This window comes from Lathamus discolor, chromosome 6 (genome assembly GCF_037157495.1).
Source record: "Lathamus discolor isolate bLatDis1 chromosome 6, bLatDis1.hap1, whole genome shotgun sequence".
Lineage (NCBI taxonomy): Eukaryota > Metazoa > Chordata > Aves > Psittaciformes > Psittacidae > Lathamus > Lathamus discolor.
Genome location: NC_088889.1, coordinates 88,160,196 through 88,185,355, shown reverse-complemented (window position 1 = coordinate 88,185,355; position 25,160 = coordinate 88,160,196). Strand labels below are relative to the sequence as shown.

At 41.0% G+C, this 25,160-nt stretch overlaps 1 protein-coding gene across 3 annotated transcripts in view; it reads right to left on the bottom strand.

Annotated features, from left to right (window-relative positions):
* The window catches only part of SDK1 (sidekick cell adhesion molecule 1), a 420,202-nt gene that overhangs the window by 47,787 nt on the left and 347,255 nt on the right, over positions 1 to 25,160 (bottom strand). For 2 of the 3 annotated variants that reach the window (XM_065684560.1, XM_065684561.1), the window contains exons 30-36: positions 18,756 to 18,950; positions 14,548 to 14,749; positions 12,411 to 12,514; positions 10,632 to 10,702; positions 5,590 to 5,725; positions 3,656 to 3,715; positions 1,606 to 1,707 (exon numbers count right to left, since the gene is read on the bottom strand). In XM_065684560.1, the coding sequence (XP_065540632.1) occupies positions 1,606 to 1,707; positions 3,656 to 3,715; positions 5,590 to 5,725; positions 10,632 to 10,702; positions 12,411 to 12,514; positions 14,548 to 14,749; positions 18,756 to 18,950 (870 nt within the window). The remainder of the gene's footprint in view (positions 1 to 1,605; positions 1,708 to 3,655; positions 3,716 to 5,589; positions 5,726 to 10,631; positions 10,703 to 12,410; positions 12,515 to 14,547; positions 14,750 to 18,755; positions 18,951 to 25,160) is intronic. The other variant, XM_065684562.1, reaches the window with a different exon arrangement.

Sequence of the window (25,160 nt, the reverse complement as noted above, 5' to 3'; positions counted from 1 at the left end):
CAAGTTTGGCTTCTTCCACTGCCTTGTTCTCTATCTGAGTTGTGATAAGGAAGACCTGGACAGTGGGATTAAAAGACACGATGTATGAGCGTTTCCTTGTTTTCCCCAGCTGACTTTCTGTGCTGTGTACATGTGTATAAATGCATGTGCTGGTCCATTTGCAGCAGTGAGATACTGAGCTCTGAAACAAAAAATGTATTTTGATGCCAGCTACAGTTGGCTCCACTTGGGGCTTTCTTCACTGCAGTTGCACAAGTAAGAGCAGCAGCAAACTAGAAAAAGATGTAAATATTGCCAGCTGTCTGCAGAACCATTCTGTTCTGATTAATTTATGATGTTTGCAGAGGCAGATAGTGAATGTTTCACCATATTTGAAATGAAAAGGTTAAGTAGAGTTAAAAAATGTACAGTAGGGTTTAAAAAAGATGTGCTTTGCTTAGTTTTCAGCAATAGAATATTTAATGAATAAGAATAAAATGAATTATTGCTGGGTTTGATAGCTTCTACATCCTAGCCTTGAGACAGAAGAACAGAAGTGTAATCAGATCCCTTCACGGCGGCAGAGTGAACAACAGGAGGGTGCGTGTTGCCTATTCTTGTTCTAAGCTTCAAAAGATACTGCTGCAGAAATTGATACGGTAACTAACAACTATTTCAGCACCAGCCTCTTTCCAGCTGGGGTCACCATAAATACAGCACTGCTGCTGTGGCTGTGAGGAAGACATCAGCTATTCCAGTCCTGCGCTTCTCTGGGTAGAGTTACCCAGAACAGACTCAGCTGCAGGTTATCTGGGCTCTGCAAAATCACCAGTCTCACAAAACATTCAAAGAATGTGTCTGGTTAACTGTCTCATCCTTATTTCCACCTCCAGCCTTTCAATAGAGGGATTTTAACATGATGGACAAGTTACATTTCATAAATACAGCCTGGATTCATGCAGTAGACCCATAACAAGCAAATGCATGACTCTGAGCTTTTGTAAAGGCTGTATGCAGCTATAAAGTCTGCATGTTCCTGAGTGTAATCATCATCTATGCCTCCAAAGCTAGCAGTAAACTAGACATAGTGTCTTCTTGACTTCAAGAGCATAAAAATACAGCAAGGTGTGGCACAGGCATGCAGGATGTACGTCTCCACACAGGCAATGTCTCTACACAGAGAGTTATAAAATAAAAGCAGCTTTCCAAGCCTCCCTTGTTTTGTAGTTTTGTTTCTTTTCCCTTGTGGCTTGCCTGTGCTCCACTTTTCACTTCTTTAACTTGAGTCAGTTTTTCCCTCAAGCTAATTTGGTATGAACAGTCATCCTCCTGCAACTCCAAACAGATTTTCTCTTCTTTCTTTCAAATGCCTTTTCTCCCCTTGTTTGTGTAGACCCACTGGCTTTCATATGGCAATGAACTGTCAGTGACAACCTATTCCTGGAGAGGATGCTAAAAGAAACTGTTAGTGATCATGACTGGGAATTTTCACCATCCCTTTTCCGGGACAAATATTGAATATTCTCTGGAGAATACTAAAACATTCTGGTAACAAAAAAAAAAAACAAAAACAAAAAACCAAAACAAACAAAAAAAAAACTAATAAACTGATTTTCCTTTACCTACCTGCTTCACCCACAAACACTTCCACTGGTGCGCTGGTAGGGCTCTCACCAATTATATTATATGCTGTCATTAATACTTCGTATCTCTTGTATTTCTTCAACTCTGCAAAAGTAAAATATTACATTATTCTATTATATATTATAGAATATTATTTATATTATCTAGACTCCATCACCTCCTTATCACCAGACTTCCCTCTTGTGAAACATGGCATTAGAACAGTACAGTGATGCAACATCTACTTCCTTCCTTAACTCACACATCACTGCAGGATTTGCCTAATTATGAAAGATCTTTGCAATGAAATGTCAGGATTTTCCAGTGTTTCCTCACACTGTTGCTTCAGTAGGAGGAATCATTTCTGATGAGTAACTAGCTAGAAGAATACTGCTAGGTCATTTTCAAAGACATAAAAAGGCAGGACTTTGCTTTGAATGAGCTTTACAAGCTCATTTTGATCTCGTGGTAGAAAAGTGGTTTCAAGCCTTTTCCTAACCTCAGGGACTTTTATCTAAGGAATCATTTAGCAACTGCAAGCCTTCTGAAGCAGGCTGCAGAAGATCTGCAGTGGGGAATCTGGAGTCCCATCTCAAGTACTGCATGGGTACCTCTTGTTCAAAGTGACCACAGCCTGAACATCAATCACAAAGAGAAAGGAGAATTTGGAGTCTAGACTCAATTTGGCAATCAATTTCTTTGCCAACATACAGAAATTACTCTGACAGATGAGGTAGGAGAGTGAGAGCAGTGAACAGATCTAGAGAACCCAACTGTATGAGGGTAATTAACAGATGCAAACAAGGGTGAAGGAGAAATCATGTCAACGTCAGCAGGGGAGGCAGCGCCTGAGCAGTTTCAGACTTTGCTTTTTCAGGATGAAAGAATCAATCCTAACAAATATTTATCAGCCACAATATTTAGCAGTGAAATTCAGAGTAAGGGAGAGATCAATAATATAAATTGCCCTATTTAGATGAGCACTGAATTGATTAAGACACACATGGTCAAGGGTCCAAGTTTCTCCCTTTGCCAATAATATCCGCTATTCATGAATCAGAGTACCTTTAACTCTGTGGCTGACAGTATGCCATCAGTTTGGCAAGGTTCAATAAGCCTAATCATACAGGTTCATGAAATTCAGTTTCATGGAAGTGTTTACAGCTGTTGTGCTCCTGTATGTGACTCATAGTCCAGCATCATTCCCCAGTCTCAGGCACACTACAAATGATATCTGATGTATGTGATACCATTAAACGCAGATGGACTGCAAAACATGGAGCAAGCAAATCAGCAGTAACGCTACTAAGTTTGTAAACAAACAAATAAACAAACCCCAGGAATATATATAAGATATAGTACTGGGTAGCTTGTACAGGGAAACTTTAATTGCTACCATGAAAAGTCAGAAGGGAGATGTTAGTGTTAACAGGATGTGGATGAAAATGGAACACATGAGAGTTCATGCATGCAAGTTTCAGTGGGGATAGGGCTTCATTTTTTTTTTTAGCTCATCACAATCTGTGACTCAAAAGCCTTGGGCAAAACCTATCTAGTGAACCATCATCACCACAAAGCAACTTGCCTTTTAACTCTGTCGAATGCTATTTTATTCATTTCCAATTGAAAACACCTCTGGAGATGCACATAAATTCATTGGGCTCACTCTAAACTGGCCTCCTACTCCACAGAATGCCTGAGCATCGCAATGCTTGAATCACAGGACTAATGATGTGATGCAGCTAAACTCAGATGGACTGCAAAATATGTAGCAAGCGAATCAAAATTCATTTAGCATTAGCAATACTGGGTTGTTACAGTCAAAAATGTTTTACCTTCCCAGCAGCCACATTTTTACAACAGCTACCTACTTGCATCATCAGTGCCTCTTGATGTAGAGAATGCTAAGGCTTAAAGAAAAAGAAGCTCAAAGAAGCAGAATCATTAATCTGTGTTGATATCTAATAGATCCACTGAGGACAACTACAGGAGTTTGCCTGTAGTGTATTTTGAACCATTACAAGAGTCTCATCTAAAGGCAATATGCACTTACGTGTTAATTCATACGTCGTTAATGCAGAGCTGCTGTTCACTGTCTTGAAGCTGCTTTGGGCTATTCAGGGTAAGCAAAGCAGAAAGCTTGTTACAGTGCAAGGAAATAGTTATTGCAAATGATGTACAGCAGACAGAGGCAAATGATGCAGCACACACATACACAGTTTGAGCTTTAGGACTATACCTTGAAGGACAATAAAATCACATCACTCTCTCATAACACATCAAAAGCATGTCACTCACACGGGGCTGTTTCATTTCCTCCTCAAACAGAGAATCCCACAAATATACAACACAGAAATGTTCTGACACCTATATTAAATAGAACAAACGTGTAAAAAGGAAACAATTTACAGGGGGGAAATTCTCAGCATTGTATTACCTCCTCATTTCTCAACACGCAAAATTCAAAACCTTAAGAGCTGCAGGGTAAAGACCTGGAACGTGGGCCACAAAAAAACAACACTTACAATAGAACAGGACCTGTTTCTTTAAACGTGTGTTAGATTCCCCACAGCTTCACTTACAGAATTCAGTATTCCTGCTGTGAGTGAATTGTAATAATACGCTAAGCTGTGCAAAACTGCAGGTCAGTGAGTAACAGAGGTGTTAAGGTGCGGATTGTCATATCATGAGGAGAAAGAAGGAAATTCCTCTTAAAATACACTTTTCTCCACCCCTTTCTCTCTCTTGACTTCCTGGAGAAGTACAGCACATTTTTTTTTCTACTCTACAGCTATTATGAACATAGATGCAGGGCCAGCCAAGAAGAGGGAAGACAGGAAACCAGTAGGTTTCACAGGCTCCCTGGCTTGTGAGACTAGAGAGCATCCAAAGTTATTATTTCATGATTATATACATAGTCAGCTTTTGTGTGGAAAAATCCCTTATGAATACTTACACCTGTAGGAGCTTTACATCTCTACTCTCTCCTGGTTAAAACTGTGTGCAGTCTGAGAAGTCTCATTCAGCACTGACTGCATTAAGTGAGGTCAGAGTTAGGTGCTTACGTTATAGTTAAAGCATCCACTTTTTCCATACCCCCATACAGACTACTCTCCCTTTTGTAGAAACCACTTTTATGGGCTCGTGGAAACATGGAAGAGGATTTAAGATATTAGAATAGTCTCACTCAACCCTATTCTGCTGCTCTTGGAGTATTATCTTATTTTGAATATTCCACATCAAGCAGGACAAAAGTTGGCCCCTCTGTGAGCATGTCTTATTCCTGGACCATATGCATCTGTCCGGCTACTGAGTGTTCACATCTTTGCCTCAAATCATCTTATTCTGCCTATTCTTCCCTCTGATTTCCTTCCTAGCTTTTGTCTAAAAATCCTTTTCATTTTTCTAGCATTCCTCTGCACCTTCCTTCCATGTGAGCCTAAAAATCCCAGTGACTAACATGGCAAACATGCACCTTGAAATTCTTGCTCATTTTTGCTATTTACTTCCAAAGCAGGGACAAGCACTTTGAAATTGTAAAAATTATGTTTAACATTTCTCCTGATCTGTTTTCTGATACTACAAATCCAAACTGTCACTTATAAAAACTACTAAAAAATAACAAGAAAGAAAAAAGTTCCCAGCTGAGGAAAATGAACTCTTTTGACTGATGGCAGAACAAAGTATACCAGGGTAATCATGAAATGGAGGTAGCAGAAAGCAGGAAATCAGAGGCTATATGGGGGACAGAACATCAGTTTGAGCATGCTGGCATAGATTAGCATGCACCATTACAAGTGATGCTGATCAGACAGAAGTTACAATCATTTTCCAGCATCTTCAGCCTGAGTTTGTAAAAGCTAGATTATCCCAAGCACTCTTAGACACAACTGTGTGTTACTTCCATGGGGCAAGAGAGCATACAGTGCTTGGCATAATGGCAGATTACCATTCTGGGGTATTACAAGGTCCAAAACACAGGCTTACGTGTGAGCTCTGCTCTTAAAGCTGAAGGATTCTGAATGGTTTTGGTTTCTGTTCCAGATCCAGTGTCATAATCCAGCTCCCGATAGTAGATCCGGTATCCCAAGAGCAAGCCATTTAGACTCTCAACTTTGGGTGGCTGAAAAACATTCACATAAGAACAGGCTTGTTAAGATAAGCATTGCAACAAACATCCATCACAACAGGCAGTAGCTGACACTGGTCCTGTGCAAAGGGACACAGTGCTCTCTGGTGAAAACAGACATGAATAATATACAGGGAATATACAGCATCAAAGGTTCTGTGATTTGAAAAACACAAGTTAAAGGCAACTTTGATGACCTCACTCAGCTGTGGCAGTTACAAAAGGCTCTTTATTTAAGACTGACACCTGATGCACTACACTAAGAGCTAAGCTCCTTTCCTTCTTGGTGCACAGAAACTTGTGTGTGATGAAGAACATAAATAAGCATGCCCCTGAAAGTGCATAGTAGTGCTGGCCACCAACAGTGGAACAGCAAAACAGTATTTCACTTCTTCTAAGACTAAAAGAAAGAAATTATTTTGTCAAAGACAGCATTTCTATAGTGGTTATTTTCCTTGGGGACTGTTCATACAACATTCTTCATTTGGCATGATTTTACTGAAAAGACATGAGAAAATAACAAAGAATTGGTGTATTCCAGCTATGATTAGGAAGAAGAAAATACATCTAGTAGCCTCAGACAGGTATTTAGAGAAGAGTCACAGTATAATGGACTCTGGTGTGTTGCATAGGTCCAATCCCATAGGCAAACCCAGGTCTCTCCCGTAACAGCTTGGAGCAGTACAGGACGTATGATCACAGAGCTGACCCAGATATGAGGGTTTTTTCCTTCTGCAACATGCTGGAAGATGCTCAAAGACATAGTACCTCAAGCAAGGATTATCAGCAGCCCCTCACATCTTCCTTCAGATAGAGATACACAGCCAGAACACCGAAAAGGAGATTTTTGTCTGAATGGCTTGCTTAAATAGAGACAAGCAGAGGGATTCTTTATGTTTGGTGAAAAAAATTACTTTCATGAGTCTAATACAGGCTAAGAACTGCAGAGAAGAAAAGATGCCCTGAGCCATTTATCTTCTAAAGATTCTTGTACTGAAATTTAAGAGGCTGAAAGTATAAATGAAAAGGATTTTAATGATGATCTCACCTTTAATCCAGAAAGATCCCTAGCAGTCTTGAGAACTCTACTGAGGAAAACCAGCCCAATGTGGAATTAACCTCTGGTGTGAAACACTGTCACAATACAATGTAATACCACATGTAATTTTGATGAAGAAAGGAAGACTAGGAAAGGGGGAAGATATTCGGTAATAACCTAGTATTCTGCTTCCGGAAATGACAAGAATTTTCCATTACTTCATTATGATGGCAAGAGGACAGCATGGATAGTCCTGTCTCAGGGCAGAGGCTTTGCTTTGGCTGAAGGAATTAAGTAGACAGATTGCAGTATATGGAAACAAAAAAATAAAATTATGTGAAGCAGTGTGTAAAAAAGCTACACAGCTACCAGGAAAAGGAGGAGAAATACTCCTGAAAGAAGCAGCCTTCTTTGGCAGTTGTCCTGCCCAGAGCCTGCTGAAAGCAGTCCAGTAGTCCTAAGATCTTGCTGTACTTGCTCTGCATGGTTGGAGAACCTCATTCATCATCATTTTATGCTCATTATTATGCTCTATCCTTTGGAGAAACTCTGACCACCTTTTGCTATTATTTAGCATCTGCCTTACAGAATGACCTAGGAATGAAGATTGTGAAAGACCTCAGGAATCATCAGGACTACGCCTTCAAGACTGCAGAAAGTCACCTTCTTAAAGTCCATTTCACAATCAGAAATTCCACCAAAAAACGTGATTTTTCTGCTTCCCAGTATTCCTACTGGAAAGCTGTTCCAAGCCTCACTACCTGGGTGGTTAGAAACCTTCATTTAATCTCCAATCTAAATAATTCATAGCTAGCCTATAACCATTTGTTACTGTGCTAACATTGCCTTTTGGGTTATACTGTTCTTCTCCCTAAGGGGTGTTTACACCTGTGATGTATTTTGAAAAGGGCAATCATATTCCCTCTCAGGCTCCATTGTACAAGGCAAATAAATCAACCTCTTGTACAACAGACTTTCCTAGTCTCGGATTAAGCCCCCTTGTCCAAGAGACTAAGCAAACAGACCAAACAAAGCGACAGCCTTCACCAGGGCTGTCTGATGACATGATCACTCATGGACCAGCTGAAACGTTCTCCCCTGCAAGGTGGAGAAGATGAGATCTGGTGTACTGGAAATTACTCATGTATCTATCATGATCCTTTTTTTCTTTTCCATTCTTCTGACTTTCTTCTTTGGTTTTCTGTATTATACTGAAGTTGCTTTAGCTCTGACGATGACGTAGCGGAGAAGGGCTCCACAACACAGCAAAGTCCTTGCCTCCCTCTATCCTGGCAGGGAGAAGTCACAACACAAAGCATGAGGTACCTTTTCCAGGCAGGCTAGAGGGAAGCACTATCCTACCAAAATACAACTTCAGTGCATCACCAAAAGGAGAAGAGAGGCTGCAAGAAAACAAAGCCTATCCAGCATGGAAACAGACTACACACAATGAAAAATACAGTGACTATTCTATGGATTTGTGTTTCAGGTAATTGTTACCTAGAAGGAAGGTGCTCTTGGAAAGATCCAAAGTATTTTCCTATTTTAACTGTTAATATTTTTAATAATAATAATAATAATAATAATAATAATAATAATAATAATAATAGGTTGAGGTGGAGTATCCCACAGAATCCTAAAAGGAAAACACTGCTGCAGCTGAGAAAGAGACTGTTACTCCCTGCTCTGCCATATAACTCCCTAACAGATAAAGCTTAATCCCTCATTGTGGTACAACACTGATTTGTTGATAGCAAGTATTGTTTTCTTATACTTTCATGTGTTTCTCCTGGTTTTCCTTCCTTTAAATTTAGGCCAGGAAAGCTTAGAAAATAAGTGGCTTGAAAACTGCCTTTCTCCTTGCCGTGGAAATGATAATGCCTTCCTGAAAAGGGTGCTCTGCTAAAAGGTCAGGTCTTCCCCTTCCTATCTGTCTTTCATGGACAAAACTCTGCTTTTGATGTAACGGATTATTTAGGGGTTTGCAGGAAGGCCTGAGGGATCTGCTGAAATAGGTAAAATGCTTCTGAGTGGCAGCCTGTAATGTTGTACAGAAGTAAGAGAAACATTTTCGTGCTGTTTAAAAAAAAAAAAAGAAAAAAAAGACTAAAATGTAAGTTTGAATAACTGTTATCTCTAAGGTAGAAGCAGAACTACACGATCCTGATGTTAACCGTAACATCCTCCAGAACATCTGAACTAACCTTGCATTATTGATACCACAGATCTCAATGGAAATTACATACTTTCTTCTACTTGAAATTTAAAAATCATGGAGTGATTGGACCTAGCAGCTGAAAGCCCAGATAGTGCATCTCCAGTTTGTTTGGTGAATTATTAACACAGCTCCAAGTTAAAAATGTAGCTTTGCTCAGAAATCTACTCCCCATTTAGCTCGAGTGCTGGTTTCAGTTTACATTATTTCTTAGGCACTGTTGTGAAACTTTCTCCTAATTGGAGGCTATTGTGGGACTTGAAGATTTTTGTTTATTTGAAAAATATAGTATAGCTGAATTACCAGGACCTATTAATACACACATAGTAATGACATATAATCGCCCACAACTCCCTTGAGAAGGCTCTGGCACAACAACCCCATTTCATTTTCATGAAATAAAAAGCATCCAATTACCTAAACAACCATCTATTTCACATTAACTACACACCAATAATCAGTCAGTTGGGGGAATGTTTCTTTCTGCAGTATATCATGCCTCACATCCTTTGTCCTCTCCTGGTATACCTTTCTTCCTTCACTGGGGGCTTTTATTACTAGGTGGGATGGTAGATTTACATCTCTCCACAATTCCTTTGGTAAAACTGTTCAACATATCTCCTATTTATTCAACATGCTGTAAGCAACACTGCTGCTGCTCAGTATTATGCTGCATGAACTCGGGCCAGGAAGCCAGCAATACAGCCAGGCATATTTTTAAAGTGCTGCTGCATAGCAATAAACAGACCCTCATACATATATTTTTCTTCCAAAAATGCAAGGAGCCCCATCTGTACTGTAAATGCATATGTACATTTTTCACTATAATGTAATCTGTCCAAAGTTATCCTTATTATGTGTGTGGGACACTGTCCCGAGAGCAGGGTGGGCAAAGGCTTTCCAGAATAGGTTACGGATAACACGCAGTACCCCACTGGGTTCCCTCTATTAATGCTCACTCTGCAAAAAGCAGCCTCAGCACTGGGGTCACAAAATGTTCCAGCATCTCCCAGGAGGCCACTATTGTAAGATAAAGGAAGGCAGAGGAAATGCCTGTATAAAATGCACACTTGGCATGAATACTTTCATATCCAACTCAGAGATGTTACGAAGAGCTCAAACTTCCTTTCCTTTCTCTGAAGAAATCTCAGATTTTAGCCCTCAAAGAGCCAAAAGGACACATGGAGTTCCTCACAGGTATGAACAGGATCTCAGGCACAGCAAGCACTTCTGATTATTTCAGCGGCTAAAAGAGGGAGTATGCGACGTGAGCGATACTAAGCTTTTGATTACCTAATGTCTACCAATTCCACACTCTGCTAAATGTTTTCAGTGTAAAGCTGCACATCTATTGATAGCAATGGAAGGACAGGAGAATCTGTACAGGCAATGATCTTGGGCATCACTACAGAAACTCTGTTAACTCTCAAGCTCCCCCTCATGGGACACAAAGTAGCAGCAATTGCCAGAAATTTCCATCCATTGCTAAAATACATGCCATGATCAGAAAAATAAGAAAGTAGCTGCAGTCCTTCAACTTTACAACAATACTTCCAAGCTCAAGAAAATGACCCTTGAACTGTACCAACAAGTCAAAGCAACCAAAAAATTGTTCCAGAAACACCAAAACTTTTCATGTTGCTTACCTGCCACTGCACAAGGACAGATGAAGTCGTATGAGGAGTTACTAACACAGAACTGGGTGGTTCACCTGGAACTAAACAAGAAATAAGAGGTAACCAAAGCAGTTATAGCATCAGGGTGGAAAAAGGGTGGCTTTTATTCATCAGGTTCTCTTTCTTCACTGCTGAAGAAAATCTTCTATCCCAGCTACTACATGGTGGGTCAAACACAACGTGGAGGATACGTCTATTGCAATCTGGGCAGAAGCCAGCCACTTCCCATACATTCCTTGCTCTACCTGTGGCCTTGGCAACTTGAACAGGAGAAAAGCTAAGGGCATAAACCTGGAGGGAGCTGCAGCATGCCAGCTGCTCATAAACAACTGAATACACATTTGAAAGGAAGTTAAACCAGCTGCATGGAAGTGTCAGCAAGATGCTCCCAAATTTTCCATGATATTTTTGCCCCATGTGGGGCAAGCCCACCTTGTTTTCATGAGTCTGTGTCACATCATCACAGACTATTTTAGGTAGGACAGCTTGATTTACTATGGATTAACCCATTCCTATGCCCATGGCCTACAGCCCGTACCCTCCCACACCAGAGCAGCTCAAATACGGCTTATCAGGAGCTGACAGCCCTCCACAGTGCAATGCTCTAGTGGCAGCACCAGGTTTGCTCAGCAGAATAAATGTACAGTTTGTAAGAAGGTGAGAAGCTTTCCCAGCATTTCCCCATTGCATTGTGAGGAGGCCAAGCACAACTCTGGATCCACTGTAACTAAATTCAAAGAGAATTGAAAATAAAATCTTAAATTCTGAAACAGTCAGTGCTGCCTCATTAGTTCCAGCCTGCACTGGCACAGCAGCTGCTGTTGAGGAAGGGGGAGAGGCAGGATGCATTTAAAAGGCTGCTAGGCATGTTATTCAAGTATTACACAAGTTCTTTTTGAACAGAGGATACTCCTGAGCTCTGCCCTCTGTTTTTCTGACTTCAAGACCACCTTCTTTAAACATGCCTTTGCAAAACTGTTTCCAAGTTTTATACCTCAGTGTCATATTTAACTAGCCATTCCTTGAGCTGCATGAAATACTGGCTACTTCCTAACGCAATATATATATGGATGCACACCAGTATTACCCCACTTCCCAGGCCAAGGGTAAGTAGTGATGCTTTTCCACATTTCACAGAGTTCCTTTCTCCATTCAAGACATCAGAGCTACTTCTGCATTCAGGCACTGACTTTATACAATCAAGGAATTAGAAGCTGATCTCTAAGGCTAAAAATAAAAGCCTTGTCAATGTCATTCACAGTTTATTAGCCCTGATCTGCAGGATTAAATGCTCATGTTTCCAGGACCTTCATACTCTTTCTTACCTATACCTCAACAATTTTGCCATATTGCAGACCGGTGCGGATTGTGTGGGAAAACAAGTGAAGAAACTTCTTCAAATGTATGCATGGTTCTGCATTTATTTTTAATGATCTCTTGTAAATTATTCAATTTCTGCAAAGATAATGGTTAGTGCAAAGTTTGTAAGCCAATCAAATGGAACCTAATTCCATTTTGAGACTTCTGAAAGTATGATTCATGATGAGAGGACACAGCAGGACACTTAAGGCTGCCTTCTATTAATTCAGCCACATCTCATTACTACCTGTATCAATCTCCTATGAACAAAACTGATTCGGTTATAGAATTTTCACTCCACAGTCCTTGTGGAGAATGCATTGCAGCGGATCCAGCAAGCCCAGGAACAAGCCCATTGCCCATTCCATGGTGATTCTCCTCCTTGCTTACCATCCTGCAGAGTTGTGACTGCCTCAGTCTCTGCACTGAAGTCACTGTCTCCAATGTCGTTGGTTGCTTTCACTCGCAGTTTGTAAGAGGTGAAGGGGTTCAAGCTGTGGAATGTCAAAAATAAGGTTGAAATCTCTCTGCATCATTGCAAGGCCTCAGAACAAGCCTCTACACAGAACCTGCCCATTGGAACCTAAAGACATTGAGCAGTTTGTCTCTTCTCCACATCTCCTTTTCTTCGCAGCCTCCCCCAGCTTCCTCTGAACATGAGGCTATTTGCACTCTTGCTGCCATCAGCATCAACTCAGATTTCCATTAGCCTGAGTTCCTGAAGACACTACTGGATTCATAGTTGAGTTAGGCTCCAGAAAACAGCCACCATGAAGTTGCAGTTCGTGGAGCAGCCTATGACTGGGGCTTGTTGGAAAGGACAAGATGTGCTGACATTCAAGTTTTCCATGGCTATGCAAAACCTGGCTTTCAAGGAGCTTTGCTTGAGATGTCCTCAAAACAGATCTGTGGGTCAGCTCATACTCAGTGCATGGATGAGGATGACAAGTAGAGAGGAGCTTGGCAATGTGCCCAGGGCCAGCCAGGGCACAACAGGCACTGGAATTCTGAGCACCAGCCTTCTGGCTAATCCTCTACACTATACTGTTTGATCAGTGTGTTTTATTCCTACTGAATTTCAAATTAATGCTATTACCTGGATTATTTAATAAAGAGAGTAACAACATGGTCCCTGCAGATCTTTTATCTATGCAGTGCTTTAAGATATGCAAAGAGTGATTTCCAGCTGACATAACCTTCGCAAAGATCCTTCTGTCTCGGCTTGGCATAGGAAGGTGGGGGGGAGGCTGATTTTGAGTCACTTGCAAAGGCTAGAAATGCAGAGCTGTGAGTTATGGGGGATTTCGCTAATTAATTGGTAGTGTCTAGCCATCAGCTGGCAGATAGAATACTGACTACAAATGCAAGTTACTTGGAAGGAATAATTAAACAGCAAGGGATAATGCATTCTGATGGGCAGCACTCCCACCTGTGTACTTCTCTTCTGGACTTTGACAGGAAAACGCTTTTAGCAAGGGGGAGAAGAAATCTCTTTCAATAGTGCCACTCTATTAGGACACTATTACTTACCTAGAGCAAGTTGAATAATTTGAGTAATCTCAGATTATTTCTCTTATCTTTTGCTTTCAGTAATGCCAATGTCAAGTCTAAATGACATAGTTGGTTTCCTTGATTTTACAGGTTTTGACTGGAAAGATATTGTGTATAAATTCAGGGTGGGTGTAAGACCTCCAAGGTCAATGTATTAGGTCTATATTTGTACCTATAATTAATAAGCTTTATTTTTTCTGCAGTTAAGACAAAAGAATAGCAATAGATCCGTATTTTTTGGCACATGACCAGTGAGCTGCCATATACCATAGCCACTGATATTTTTCTAACAGACCTGAAAAATCTGCATCTGGATGCTTTGAATACTTGATTCTCCAAAAGCTCATGGCCTTTTAGAAATAATCTGATTTGTACTAGCTCATCAACAGAGGAAATAGACAGCAAAACAAGTACCTTTGCACAGACATTCAATTGCTTTCACTGCTGTTCCAAGGAGTTTAATTACAACAGCATCACTGAGGATACAATGAAGCCTGAGTAACAAAGTTTAAACATTCTGATGCTATCTATAAACTTCAGTATGGAAAATACAGATAAAAATGGTTCCCATTTCATCTGGGAAAGCTTATATAGAGATAATTGCATTGCAGCATTGAGAATGGATTTTAATACCAGTCACTGCTGAAAGGATTTTTAACTAGTTGTGTATTTTACAGAGCAACTGTGTAGCTACCTATGGTATATAGCCTCAGTAACGTTATCTACGGTGCTGAGTTTTCAGGAAAGGCTTCAAAAAGATGCACTGCAGTCCAGCTTTAACTAGATTTATTGCATGACCTTCCCCAAATCTCTCAACTGCTGTTCATAACACCACCTCTAAAACAGGAACAGTGGCCTCACTTAACCTCTCTCCCCCCAAAAGACTATGAAAGCTGAGTGATGCTTGCTTTAGTTTCCTAACCCTTGGAAGGGGAAAGCATGGGAATTTCTACGCTAGCCTGAGATCGTATGGTACCTTTCAATAGTGCAGGATGTTGCCTCATGGCTGATGGAAGAGGAGTAGGTTTGCCAGTCTCCATTTGGCAGTTCTCGCACTTGGACTGTAAAATATCGTATTGGTGAAGATCCATCACTTCCAGGGACCCATGTCAACAGCAGACTCCGTGATGTCACATCACCCTGGGGGGTCATCACCTGCCTGGGAGGTGCTGGTCGTTCTGCAAGTAAATCACAGTTTGGTGCTGCTTTGAGAGGAAATTCAAGCTAACATAAAACGTGTCACCCTGATCAGATTGTCACAGTGGTAACACCATAGAAGACTGAAGTGTTGGATTTGCCCAAAGTATAAAAGCCATCCCATTCCTTAACTTTCTACTGCAAAGACCAGTAAAACTGATTCTGCATAAAAGGTCTCCACTGAATATATACCTTCCTAGAACAGACCTCAAACTTGGTCTAAGCCTGGCAGGTTAAGGAAGAATCACTAGGACCAGCAGCCAAGCAAACCAAGGAAACCTCTAATTAAACTCAGCTATGCTTGTACTGCAGTTGCTCTTTTGACTGAATTTGCCTGTAAATTAGTTAACTTTTTAACCTGTGCTTACTACTTTTTTAAGTACTTACTACTTGGTACCATGGGACTATGTTCTCCCTCTGCTATGTAGCATCCTTTTCCACCAGCTGCTCCCCAGTTGAGGCATGAAGAAGAGATGAGCTGGAACAGGCTGCTGTGTAGCAGACTCCAAGTGCATGACTAACATCTGATACTGAATTCCTGCACCAGCTCACTCTGGCAAGGAACTGGGAACCATCAGCAGCTCCTGCTGCTGCTGATTCCAAACCCAAGCTTGGATATGGTGCAGAGCTGGGGCTTGAGCACCTGCTGCAGTTCACTTCCACACCTCCTCAATTCTTCCCTTCATACCCACTAACCTTGAACCAGCAAAGTCAAACCAGCCTGTGCCAATGCTAAAAGAGATCTCTCCAGAGTAATTACCCATACACCTTTTAGATGAAGCAGGGAATGGTAATGCAGGTGTAAGCATGCCAGTCCCCAACTGTTCCTATATAGATCTCCTTTCCCGTCACTGTGTCTCTGCACTCCATCGATTTCCATAGAGAAACTCTATAGAGTGAGGAATAATTGTTTAATTGTTTATCATGAAGATTATTGATTCTGATTAAAATGTGTGGCATGTAATAAAGCAGGAATTGATTGGAGACACCACACTGACTTGCTTTTGAGAAGCAATTCAATTCAACTTCATCAGCACTTGTTTCCATAAACATACCTCTGCCTGCCCGATTTCTCACAGTGCCGGCATGGCGAGCACTTCATTTCCCTGCCATCCCCTAAAACCATTTCCTGTATGTTTTGGCATTTCTCTGCAGCATGCTCTTGCTGACATCAGTGCCCAAACACTTGTAAGCTATTAGCTGGAGGAAGCCCTCGGTGCCAGCAGCTTGTGAGCCAGAGTACAATGCAGAAGGTCAATGCCTTACACTGACAGGCTGAGACAGGTATTCAGGGTTATTCTATCAGGCGAAGCAAGTGTTGTGCAGGGATTTAATACTCTCTGCTGATAAGCTTTAACCAGCTTGCAGTTTTGGGCAGGTCAGATCTTGCAGTCAGTCTCCCATGATTGGGTTTCCTTCTGCTGCTAATGGGAGATCTTAAAATCTCATGTGTTGCAAGATATACTTCCTGACTGTTTGTACAAATCCATTTGTATAAGGAGTTTATTTATAGGAGTTTAGCCACAAGCAAGTGCTAAGGTGAGCTCTTTGTGCAGGAACGTAAGGCCAGGCCATATGACTCAATGGACTACTTTTAATTTCTCACTATATTTACATATTCTGACTCTGTTCTGCCCTGATCACTGGTGTTAACGATTGTGGAGGGCATCACACCACTGTGTAGATTCAAAGCACTACAGAAGAACCTCAGGAGAATACAGCTACAATGCAACTTGGGATCTACAAATCACAGGTATCATTGCAAAATGTAAAGATTTATATTGAGATTATCCAAGGAATTTCTAATGACAAGAGTGACTGATCTTGCTAACTTTCAGGGGAATTTCTGTGACTGCCATCAAGGACTATAAGGATATTAAATGCATTTTTATTAATGTTAATAAAATATCTTTTCACTGTAGAGTATTTATTGCCATATATACAAGTTTCAGGTTGGTTTGTTTGTTTAGTTGTTGGCAGAATAGCTGCAGTGGATAAATTTCTTTATCATCCCCTCATCACTCTTGCTGATGTGAGATTACACATTCTTCTCTCTACACTTTACATATGGGATCACTTCAGTTAACGATCAGTGCCTTGGGACTTGGTTCCATAGCATGCACAGAGACACAGCAAAGCCATCCATCAAACAGAGAGAGGGTTCATTTTATACTATGACTTGTCTATTCAAGATAACCCTAAAGCACTGATAGCAACAAGGGATCATTGTTCCCACAGCGGAGTTGGAAGTTCTGCCTTGAGCTACTGCGTATCCAGCAACAGCTTGTGGATGGTCTGAGAAATGTAAGTACACTTCGCTGAAAAGAAAAGGCTCTGAGCTTTGAGTGCTCACATTATTGGCATGGTGGATCATTTTTGAAACTTCCACATACTGGACTTTAAACTTTGACAGCAATCAAAGACAACGGTGGGAGAAACCTTGAGCTGATAAATTTCTTTGATGGACAGTATCTTTAGCAGAGGCAGTTTAAGTTTCCTAATACAGTCCTAGAGGTTCTTTCTCTGAGGACTGCGCACTGTTATGCACTGGGGAGGCTGCACATGACCTGGAGAACTGTGCCAGTGGGAATTTTAACACCAACCACGCAGGCCAGAAGCAGCTGAACTGCACCCCACAGCTCCTCACTGCTGGTGGTTGAACACCAGGCCAGTATCTTCTCTTTTAGAAGAGTTATAGGAAAATACTAAGTAAGATATTGTGGGCAAATAGCATGGGAAATCCTTACTCTTGCTCTAAGTGACTTGCAAGGTGTAGAAAGGACTTAATGCTAGAGTTTGCTAAGTAAGCGCACTTTAAGAACTAAAACTAAATATAATTAGTTGTATTAGAAAGCAAGGCTTGGGCAAAAGCCAAGACCAGGCACATAAGCACATGCAAAAGTGGTAACAATAGTTGAAAGACATCAATGGAAGTCTGCCCTAGTTACCTGTCGAAGTGTGCTTCTCACTGAACTGTGATTTTTATGAATCTCAGAAGTCGAATGGTTCTAATTTTTGAGGAAGTTTTCTTAAAGATCAATATTCAACGGTGTAATGGGTCAGGGTGGCAAAAAATCCAGTGATGCACAAGGGAGCCATGCTGGCATATGGTACAAGACCAGAGGAAAACCTACACTCATGCTCTCTATCAATATATTCTCTTTTAGCACTGAATTTTAAAAAATAAGAAATGCTCATGCAGAGGTAGAAAATACATTTTTTTCTAACTGGCAGCTCTAGAGATTTGTTCTAAGACTGGAGAATGGAGCAGGTACATGAGCCAAAGCATTAGAAACAATAATGATGCAGAGCGGATTCTGAAATACTCCATGTCTTTCACATTTTGATATGTTTGGTATCTAAGCATCTGGCTTCATTTATACATATGTAACTCCTGCTTTCTTCAAGTAAGTTCCCTACAGAACAAAATTTGATCGGAGATTCAGAATGCAAACAACCATTTTATGGCTGATACAAGAAGGAGAAAAATTCTGGGCAATCCAGATGCAAACACTCTGCTTGAATGTGCAGCAGAGAAAGGCCAGAGTGATACTAACACGTTAAGTCAGGACTGACATACAATGGAGGAGCTGTGGAGAAATCCTGCAACATCACCTCTCATTTTGCATTCCCTAATCAATATAATTCATCCATCACTTACTTTCTTAAGATTTCAATCTTTCTAGAAAATGAGAGAGTAGAAAAAAAGATCTGACTGCAGAAAGAGGCTGCATATGGCCAATATAGCAGCTGATGGAAAAATCAATCTCCAACAGCCTGGCAGGTTAGAAGAACTGTGCCTCATAAAAGTCTGTCTTGCTCACCAGGTTTCTCAAATCATGATGTTGCTATGGGATTGGGGCAGGTTTATGGGGTGAGAAGGAGGAGGTGCACAGGCTGTAGCCTGTTACTAAAATTCCCCTAAGTGCAGCACAGGCTCCAAGGCATGCAACGGAAAGTACTTCAACCTGTGGCTTCAAGCATTACCTCTTTTTTCTGTTGTGATCACTGTGGCTTCCAGAGGCTCCCCCCAGCCCTGTCTGGTCTTGGCAGATGTCCGAAAGATGTATGCTGACTCAGGGGTGAGATCTGTAGCAGTAAACTGCCTGACTGTAGAGCCAACCTCCACCGTTGTGAACTTGTTTGGGCTGCTGCTGGCCAGACGGTAGGCGATTTGATACCCTGAAATCACAGCAGCAACAGGAGAGAGAAAAAGGGTTAGGATTTTTTTCTTAGCAGGGACAAAAGAGCACCAAAACTATTAGTTTATCATAATTACTTGTTTATCTGATACCCAAGTAATTTACTTCCTTTAGTGCTATAAAACTGTTCTATGGCAGCTCTCCCCCAGTCTGGCACCATACATTAAGAGGGGAATCACATACCGGCACATAAAGGTCTACTGAATATTATCTGCTATGAAACTGATTTCACTTTCCATCCTTTACACCAACAAGATACAAAAACAGCTTAATCCTTTCTGAGCATACTGGTAACATTTTGGAAAGGCAAAGGAACAAACTGAGTCCGTGCAATTAATGTCACCTGGTTAAGCCATTTCAAGACAACGCTCTGTGTTTCAGCTTTCCACCCAAGCACACCTGTGCATGTGCAAGCACACATGCTTACATGCTGTTCCACCCTCTCACAGGCTCAAACTAAAGGTTCTTCAGCTGCAGAGCAGTTGGATTGCCCAAACCACGCAGCCCCCACAGTGCTCAAGTAAAGGTTTGCTCCTGCTTTTAGTGCTTGTCTTTTTCTCAGCTCTCCCACTCCCCTGTATCTCTACAGCGAATGCCAGAACTGCCAACAAAACCATCCTTCTTCTGTCATTCCACATTGCTGCCTTTGCCCGCAGCCCAGGGAAGAAGCCTGCATGCTGTAAGGTCCTGCTTCAACCAGACACCACTTAATAATCAATTTTGTTGATGCCTGTAAGTGATAACCCCCATTCCAACCTGCCTGATAATTAGGCCTTCACAGTTTAGCCGGTATTATTAATGATCCAACAGTGCAAAGGAGGGTTTCCAAAATTCTCACGCACCACTAGCAACAACTGTCCTCCAAAGGTATGTGTGTGGGGGGGTAATATTGAACACTGCCAAATGTTCAAACCCATTCTGTAAACCCAGCAATTGAATCAGTCTCTCACTTCTGGAGCTCAATGGTAACTTTCAGTCCAGCTGCCGACTTCCAAAATCAATTAATATCAGAACTGGTGTGCGGCTTTTATTGCCCAAGCTGAATACAGTTGTATGATTAAACGCTTCATGGAGTTACACAGGGCAGAGAGGGCAGCCAACAAATCCAAATCAAACCAGCTGAAAACAAAACAGTCATGACATGATTCTGCCAACCCTTTACCAGCTGAAAACAAAACAGTCATGACATGATTCTGCCAACCCTCTACTCATCTTCTGAATGAGAAAGGGGTCTACAGCACCTGAGACCATCTCTTTCTCTTGGAATTAATATCCCAGCTAGAGTTTCAACTCCCACCACATTTTGGCTGCAACAAGAACAAGGAGAGCCAAACCTGGTGTGCTTAATTTGTGAAGGTCAGTGCATAAAAAATGTGATTTTTATTTTACCTGTGGCTATTACACAAAATCAATGTCATTTATTTCCCCACTGTGAATGTGCAACAATTGCCACATGCCTGCTCACAGACAAAGCACAGAATTCCAATGCTCTCCTGAATAAATGCCATACTTGCATGGGGTGCACGCTGTCACAAACAGTAGAATTTAATTGGGATACAGATGGTATTAATTTTGGTGTGCTGACTCTCACAGTGCCATTGACGATGCACCAGTATTTCCCTGTCCTCTTTTCTCTGGCAGCTGCTAGGGGATGTGGAGCAACAGCCGTAGCTGCCTCACATGGAACAAATTTGATGGCACCGACACCTCAAAGAGCGACTTGGCTCTTCCAAGCACCTGCAGCTTCAGCCTGAGCTCTCACAGGCTGCACTTACAAATAGGTTTGGGTACAGAGCTGATTCACTGCAGTGCCTTAACAGGCTGTGGGCACCCACATTTGAAAAGGGGCATCAGTAGTGAAAGGCTCTCAGCATCTGAGCAGGCTCACCTTGTGCTGCCTCACACACCCCATAGCAGCTACTCTGTCAGGCATATTCCTACAGCAACATCTCCTCAGATGGGTGGATAGCATTAGACTGCTTAAAGGGCTGGAAAGAATGTCCTGTGGGGAGCAGTTAAGGACTTTGAGCTGGCCTAGTCTGGAGATAAAAGAAGGTGAGAGGTGACCTCATCACTCTCCACAGCTTCCTGAGGAGCGGAAGCAGAGAGGGAGATGCTGATCTCCTCTCCCTGCTATCCTGTGATAAGACATGTAGGATGGTTCAAAGCTGCACCACAGGAGGTTTAGACTCAACATTAAGAAGCATTTCTTTACTGAGAGGGTGAACAAACACTGGAACAGGCTTCCCAGGGAGGTGGTCGATGCCCCAGGCCTGTCAGTGTTTAAGAGGCATATGGACAATGCCCTTAACAACATACTTTAACTTTCAGTCAGCCCTGAAGTGGTCACGCAGTGGGACTGGATGATCACTGTAGGTCCCTTCCAACTGAAATAGTCTATTCTGTTCTACTAGCTAAAAAGTGGCCTAATTTTTCTGTTCCTGAGTGTGCTTAGATCCCAGTGAAGTCTCAGGGTCTTACACTTTGAGCATTTCTTTTACCCACTTTCAAACTACCTTCTTTTATCCACGACACCAGCTCTCCCATTACTGACCCAATATATCTCACCGAAGTATTTCTGTACCCTTAATACTATAATATTTTGATCATTTTAGACAGATAGCAAATGGCAGAAGGAACTGATATACTAGGATTATTTTGTTTATACAGATGGGAAGAATGTAGGAGTGGAAACCTTGGTGTAGGATCTTTATAACAGGGAAAAAAGTCAAAGAAAAGCACTGGGGAGATTTTTACAGCAGCACAGAAGATGAAGGAGGAAGCAACAAAGATGGCTAAAGAAGTTTGATAAAGGGACATAAGACAGAAAGAATAAGACCTGGAGGGAAACAGAGAATATTAAAAGAATAGAAAAATTGATTTATCTAGTTATTAAAAGATAAGTCTGATATCTGGGACACATCCTTGTTGAGCAATTTCCTCACTTTTCTAAACCTCTTAAAATATAAAGTGTAGTTAAAATGTAAAGAGGGAATAGAAAGATAACTATTTATTGCTAACTGGTGGTACTCATGCTGGAAAGCCAATTACAAACATGCTCAGATTAGGCAAAGCAACACATACATACCTAGGCCATTATAATAACTTACACAAGAGTGGATCCTTGGCTAGTGTAAAAACTAATTTAGCCATGAGAAAGAAGAAATCACTTGTCACAGCCTGTCTCTGACATGCTTTGCAAACTCCCTTTCAATGCATCCCTGTGAAAAACACTATCAGCCCTCACTATCCTCTCCTATATCTATCGTGTTGGCTGACAGTTTGGGTAAACATCTCTTTTCCTGGATATCTCAGGCAGAGTTTACACGACCAGAGCCATCACCTTTACACATGCCTTCAGAAACTCAACACTTCCCTTGCTCTGATTCAAAGGTACATATCCAACCTCTGAACCTGAACTCAGCTCGCTCTTATTGCTGCCTACAGCCCACCTGAGAGATATCCTCTATCTTCATTCTGATCCCCTACATCACTTTCTCCTATTAGACAATTTGGGACAGCCGGGATACACACTAGCATAAAAGGCATCACTTTTCTATGAGTGGTACAGAAGACACAGTATCTAAACTACAGCTTCATGATAATTAGGGCTAATGTAAGATCAAAAAGGTAAAATTATTACGTTGATGAATTTCATCAACAAGGGAAGGGAGAAGACAGGAAATGTTAAGTGAAATCAAAAGGTAAATCAATAGAGGTAAATGGGAAGTGTTCAAAGAGAAATTAATGTATGCTCTAGGGCTATGAGAGGCAATAACTGCAATTGCTGCAATAGAGGAATAAGGAAGCTTCTTTCCCTTACTAGATTATGACAATAAGATGTCACAGGTATTTTAGATTTAAAAAAAATAATAAAATCAAAGGTTATGAATGAAAGTAAAATCTTTGAAAGATGATCAGATCTTTTTGAGGAAAAGAGTATCTTACAGAACATGAAGTATCTGGATGGTCTATAAGAAGAATTCATATTGTTTTGCTCATTTCTCTTTCTCCCCCCCCAGCATTAGATCCCAAATATCTTCAGCTACTGGGAGTTCTGCCATTCACCAGGCAAAAACAGCATTAAAAAACAAAAAGCCCTGAACTCGTCAGGAGTTTATTTATTCATTGAAACTTGGCTTATTTTTTTGCATTAGCATCTTCTTAAGTATTTTTTGCACAACTGCAAGCAGTTTCATGAGCTATGCTTTCTGAACTCAATAAATGGCAACAGTCTGAAATGCCTGTTAAATGTTAGGTCATTGCAACACAACCAGTAGATTCCCCAAAGCAAACAGGCAGGAAGACGACAACACACCATGAATATAAAAAAGCTTTCAAGCTCATCACCATACAAAGCCCTTCAGAACTGACAGCACCCATTCATGCAGGCCATGGTGCAAGCAGAGATACAAACACTTATTAATTTGTCACAGAACTTAGGGAAAGCCAAATAATATTGGGAGCTGATGCTCTGCCCAGTGGAGCAGCAATCCAGTGTGTTGATTTTACTGCTTATCTGTTTAAGGGCCAGTGGGTGTGCAAATGCAGTCTAGGATCAAAATATGAATTTGCAAATATGGATTACATTCAATTTCATTCTAATTCTCAGCGGAGTTCTTACACTCTTTTGCAATAAGCTTCAGGTAAATGCTAAATACAAAGATACCATGAGGAATACTAACCAGGGCCTGGAAGGAATCAAATTGAGCTCTTGTTTTTAGGGGAAGCTCATAGCTAGAAGTGAACGTTAACGCATTTTTTTTTTCTTTAATAGTATTTGCAGGAACTAGGTTGGGTGCTATATGAACTGAGTGCAGAGAAGAGGGAGTGAAGCCTCAGTCTAATATTCCCAACAGGATTAATGACAATACCTAGCAGTCTTCCACAGTGAAATATTTAAACAAACAAACAAGTAGTTTTCCCCCTTGGTGCCTGCCAGCATTTTCATCCTGCTAATCTCTCTCTGAAATGCTAGAACATGTTTTGATATAGATTACAAAAATGTTAGCTGCAAAGGTGCTTGTATGCTCAGAGGACAAAGCTAGAAGAGCAGGAACATTAGTTCAAAGGTTTTGAGTAAAAGTTGCTCTTGCAAAGTGAGTGCTTTTTCTTTCCAACCCCACTGGTGAATAAAAGGGCACTGCACAAAATTATGTTAACTTATTTTTTTCAACAAGTCTACTTCAGTGCACTTGACTGGGGGGGTTACAATGGTGTTTTCAAAGTTCATTACAGTAAAGGGATTTAAAAGGTGTACAGGAAAGAAAAAATAAACTTGTAACTTTTATTTAGAATGTCACACATGGGGTTTTGTCTATTTTTGAAGCACAACTTCTTAGGAAGGATCACAGACATAGCCAGCATGAGCAATTTTGACTTTTCTCTCTGCCATTGGCAGTTACTTTTTCCATGAACCTCAACATTCTACTATCAAAAAAAGTAAGAGTGAGAACTATTGAATAAAGACGATCAACTTCAAAGAGGTGGAGTGGAGGAACTGGCAGGTAACATCCCCCTGGGAAAGATTTCTAAGGGAAAAAGGAATTCGGTTTAGCTGACAATTTGAAGAGACAAAAAGAAAAAAGGTACAATATGTTTGCATTGAGAGCTCACTAATGACCTGAAAATCAAAACTGAATTGGACAAAGGTTGAAATAGGACACGTCTAAGGGAGTGTAGAAATATACAGCACAAGCATGGAGGGACAGAATCAGAATGGCTGAAGTGCAAAGTGACTTATAAATTCAAGGGCATCAAAGGCAATGAGAAAGGTTTTATAAATACATTAGAAATCTGAGAGACAGAAGGAGGACAGGTCAACTACTGGGAAGAAAAGACAAGAAAGGAGAGCCAGAAAAGAATGGAAGGTAGATACCATTGCTTCATTTTCACACACACAAAAAGTTGATGCTGATTAGATACTTAACACAAATTAAACCTGACAACAATATAAATAGGGATGTAGGATGGAATAAAGAACAGGTTAAGGAGTATTTAGCTAAGTTAGATGTAATCAAGACAGAAAGGCCTGATGAAATTTGCCCCATGGTGCTTTTATAACTAGCTGGAGCCATCTTCAAATAATTACTGATTATCTTCAAGAACTTGTGGATGACAGGTGACATCCCAGAATAATAGACAGGAAAGAGTACCCTATCTTTTAAAACAGGGAAATACCAACCAGAGG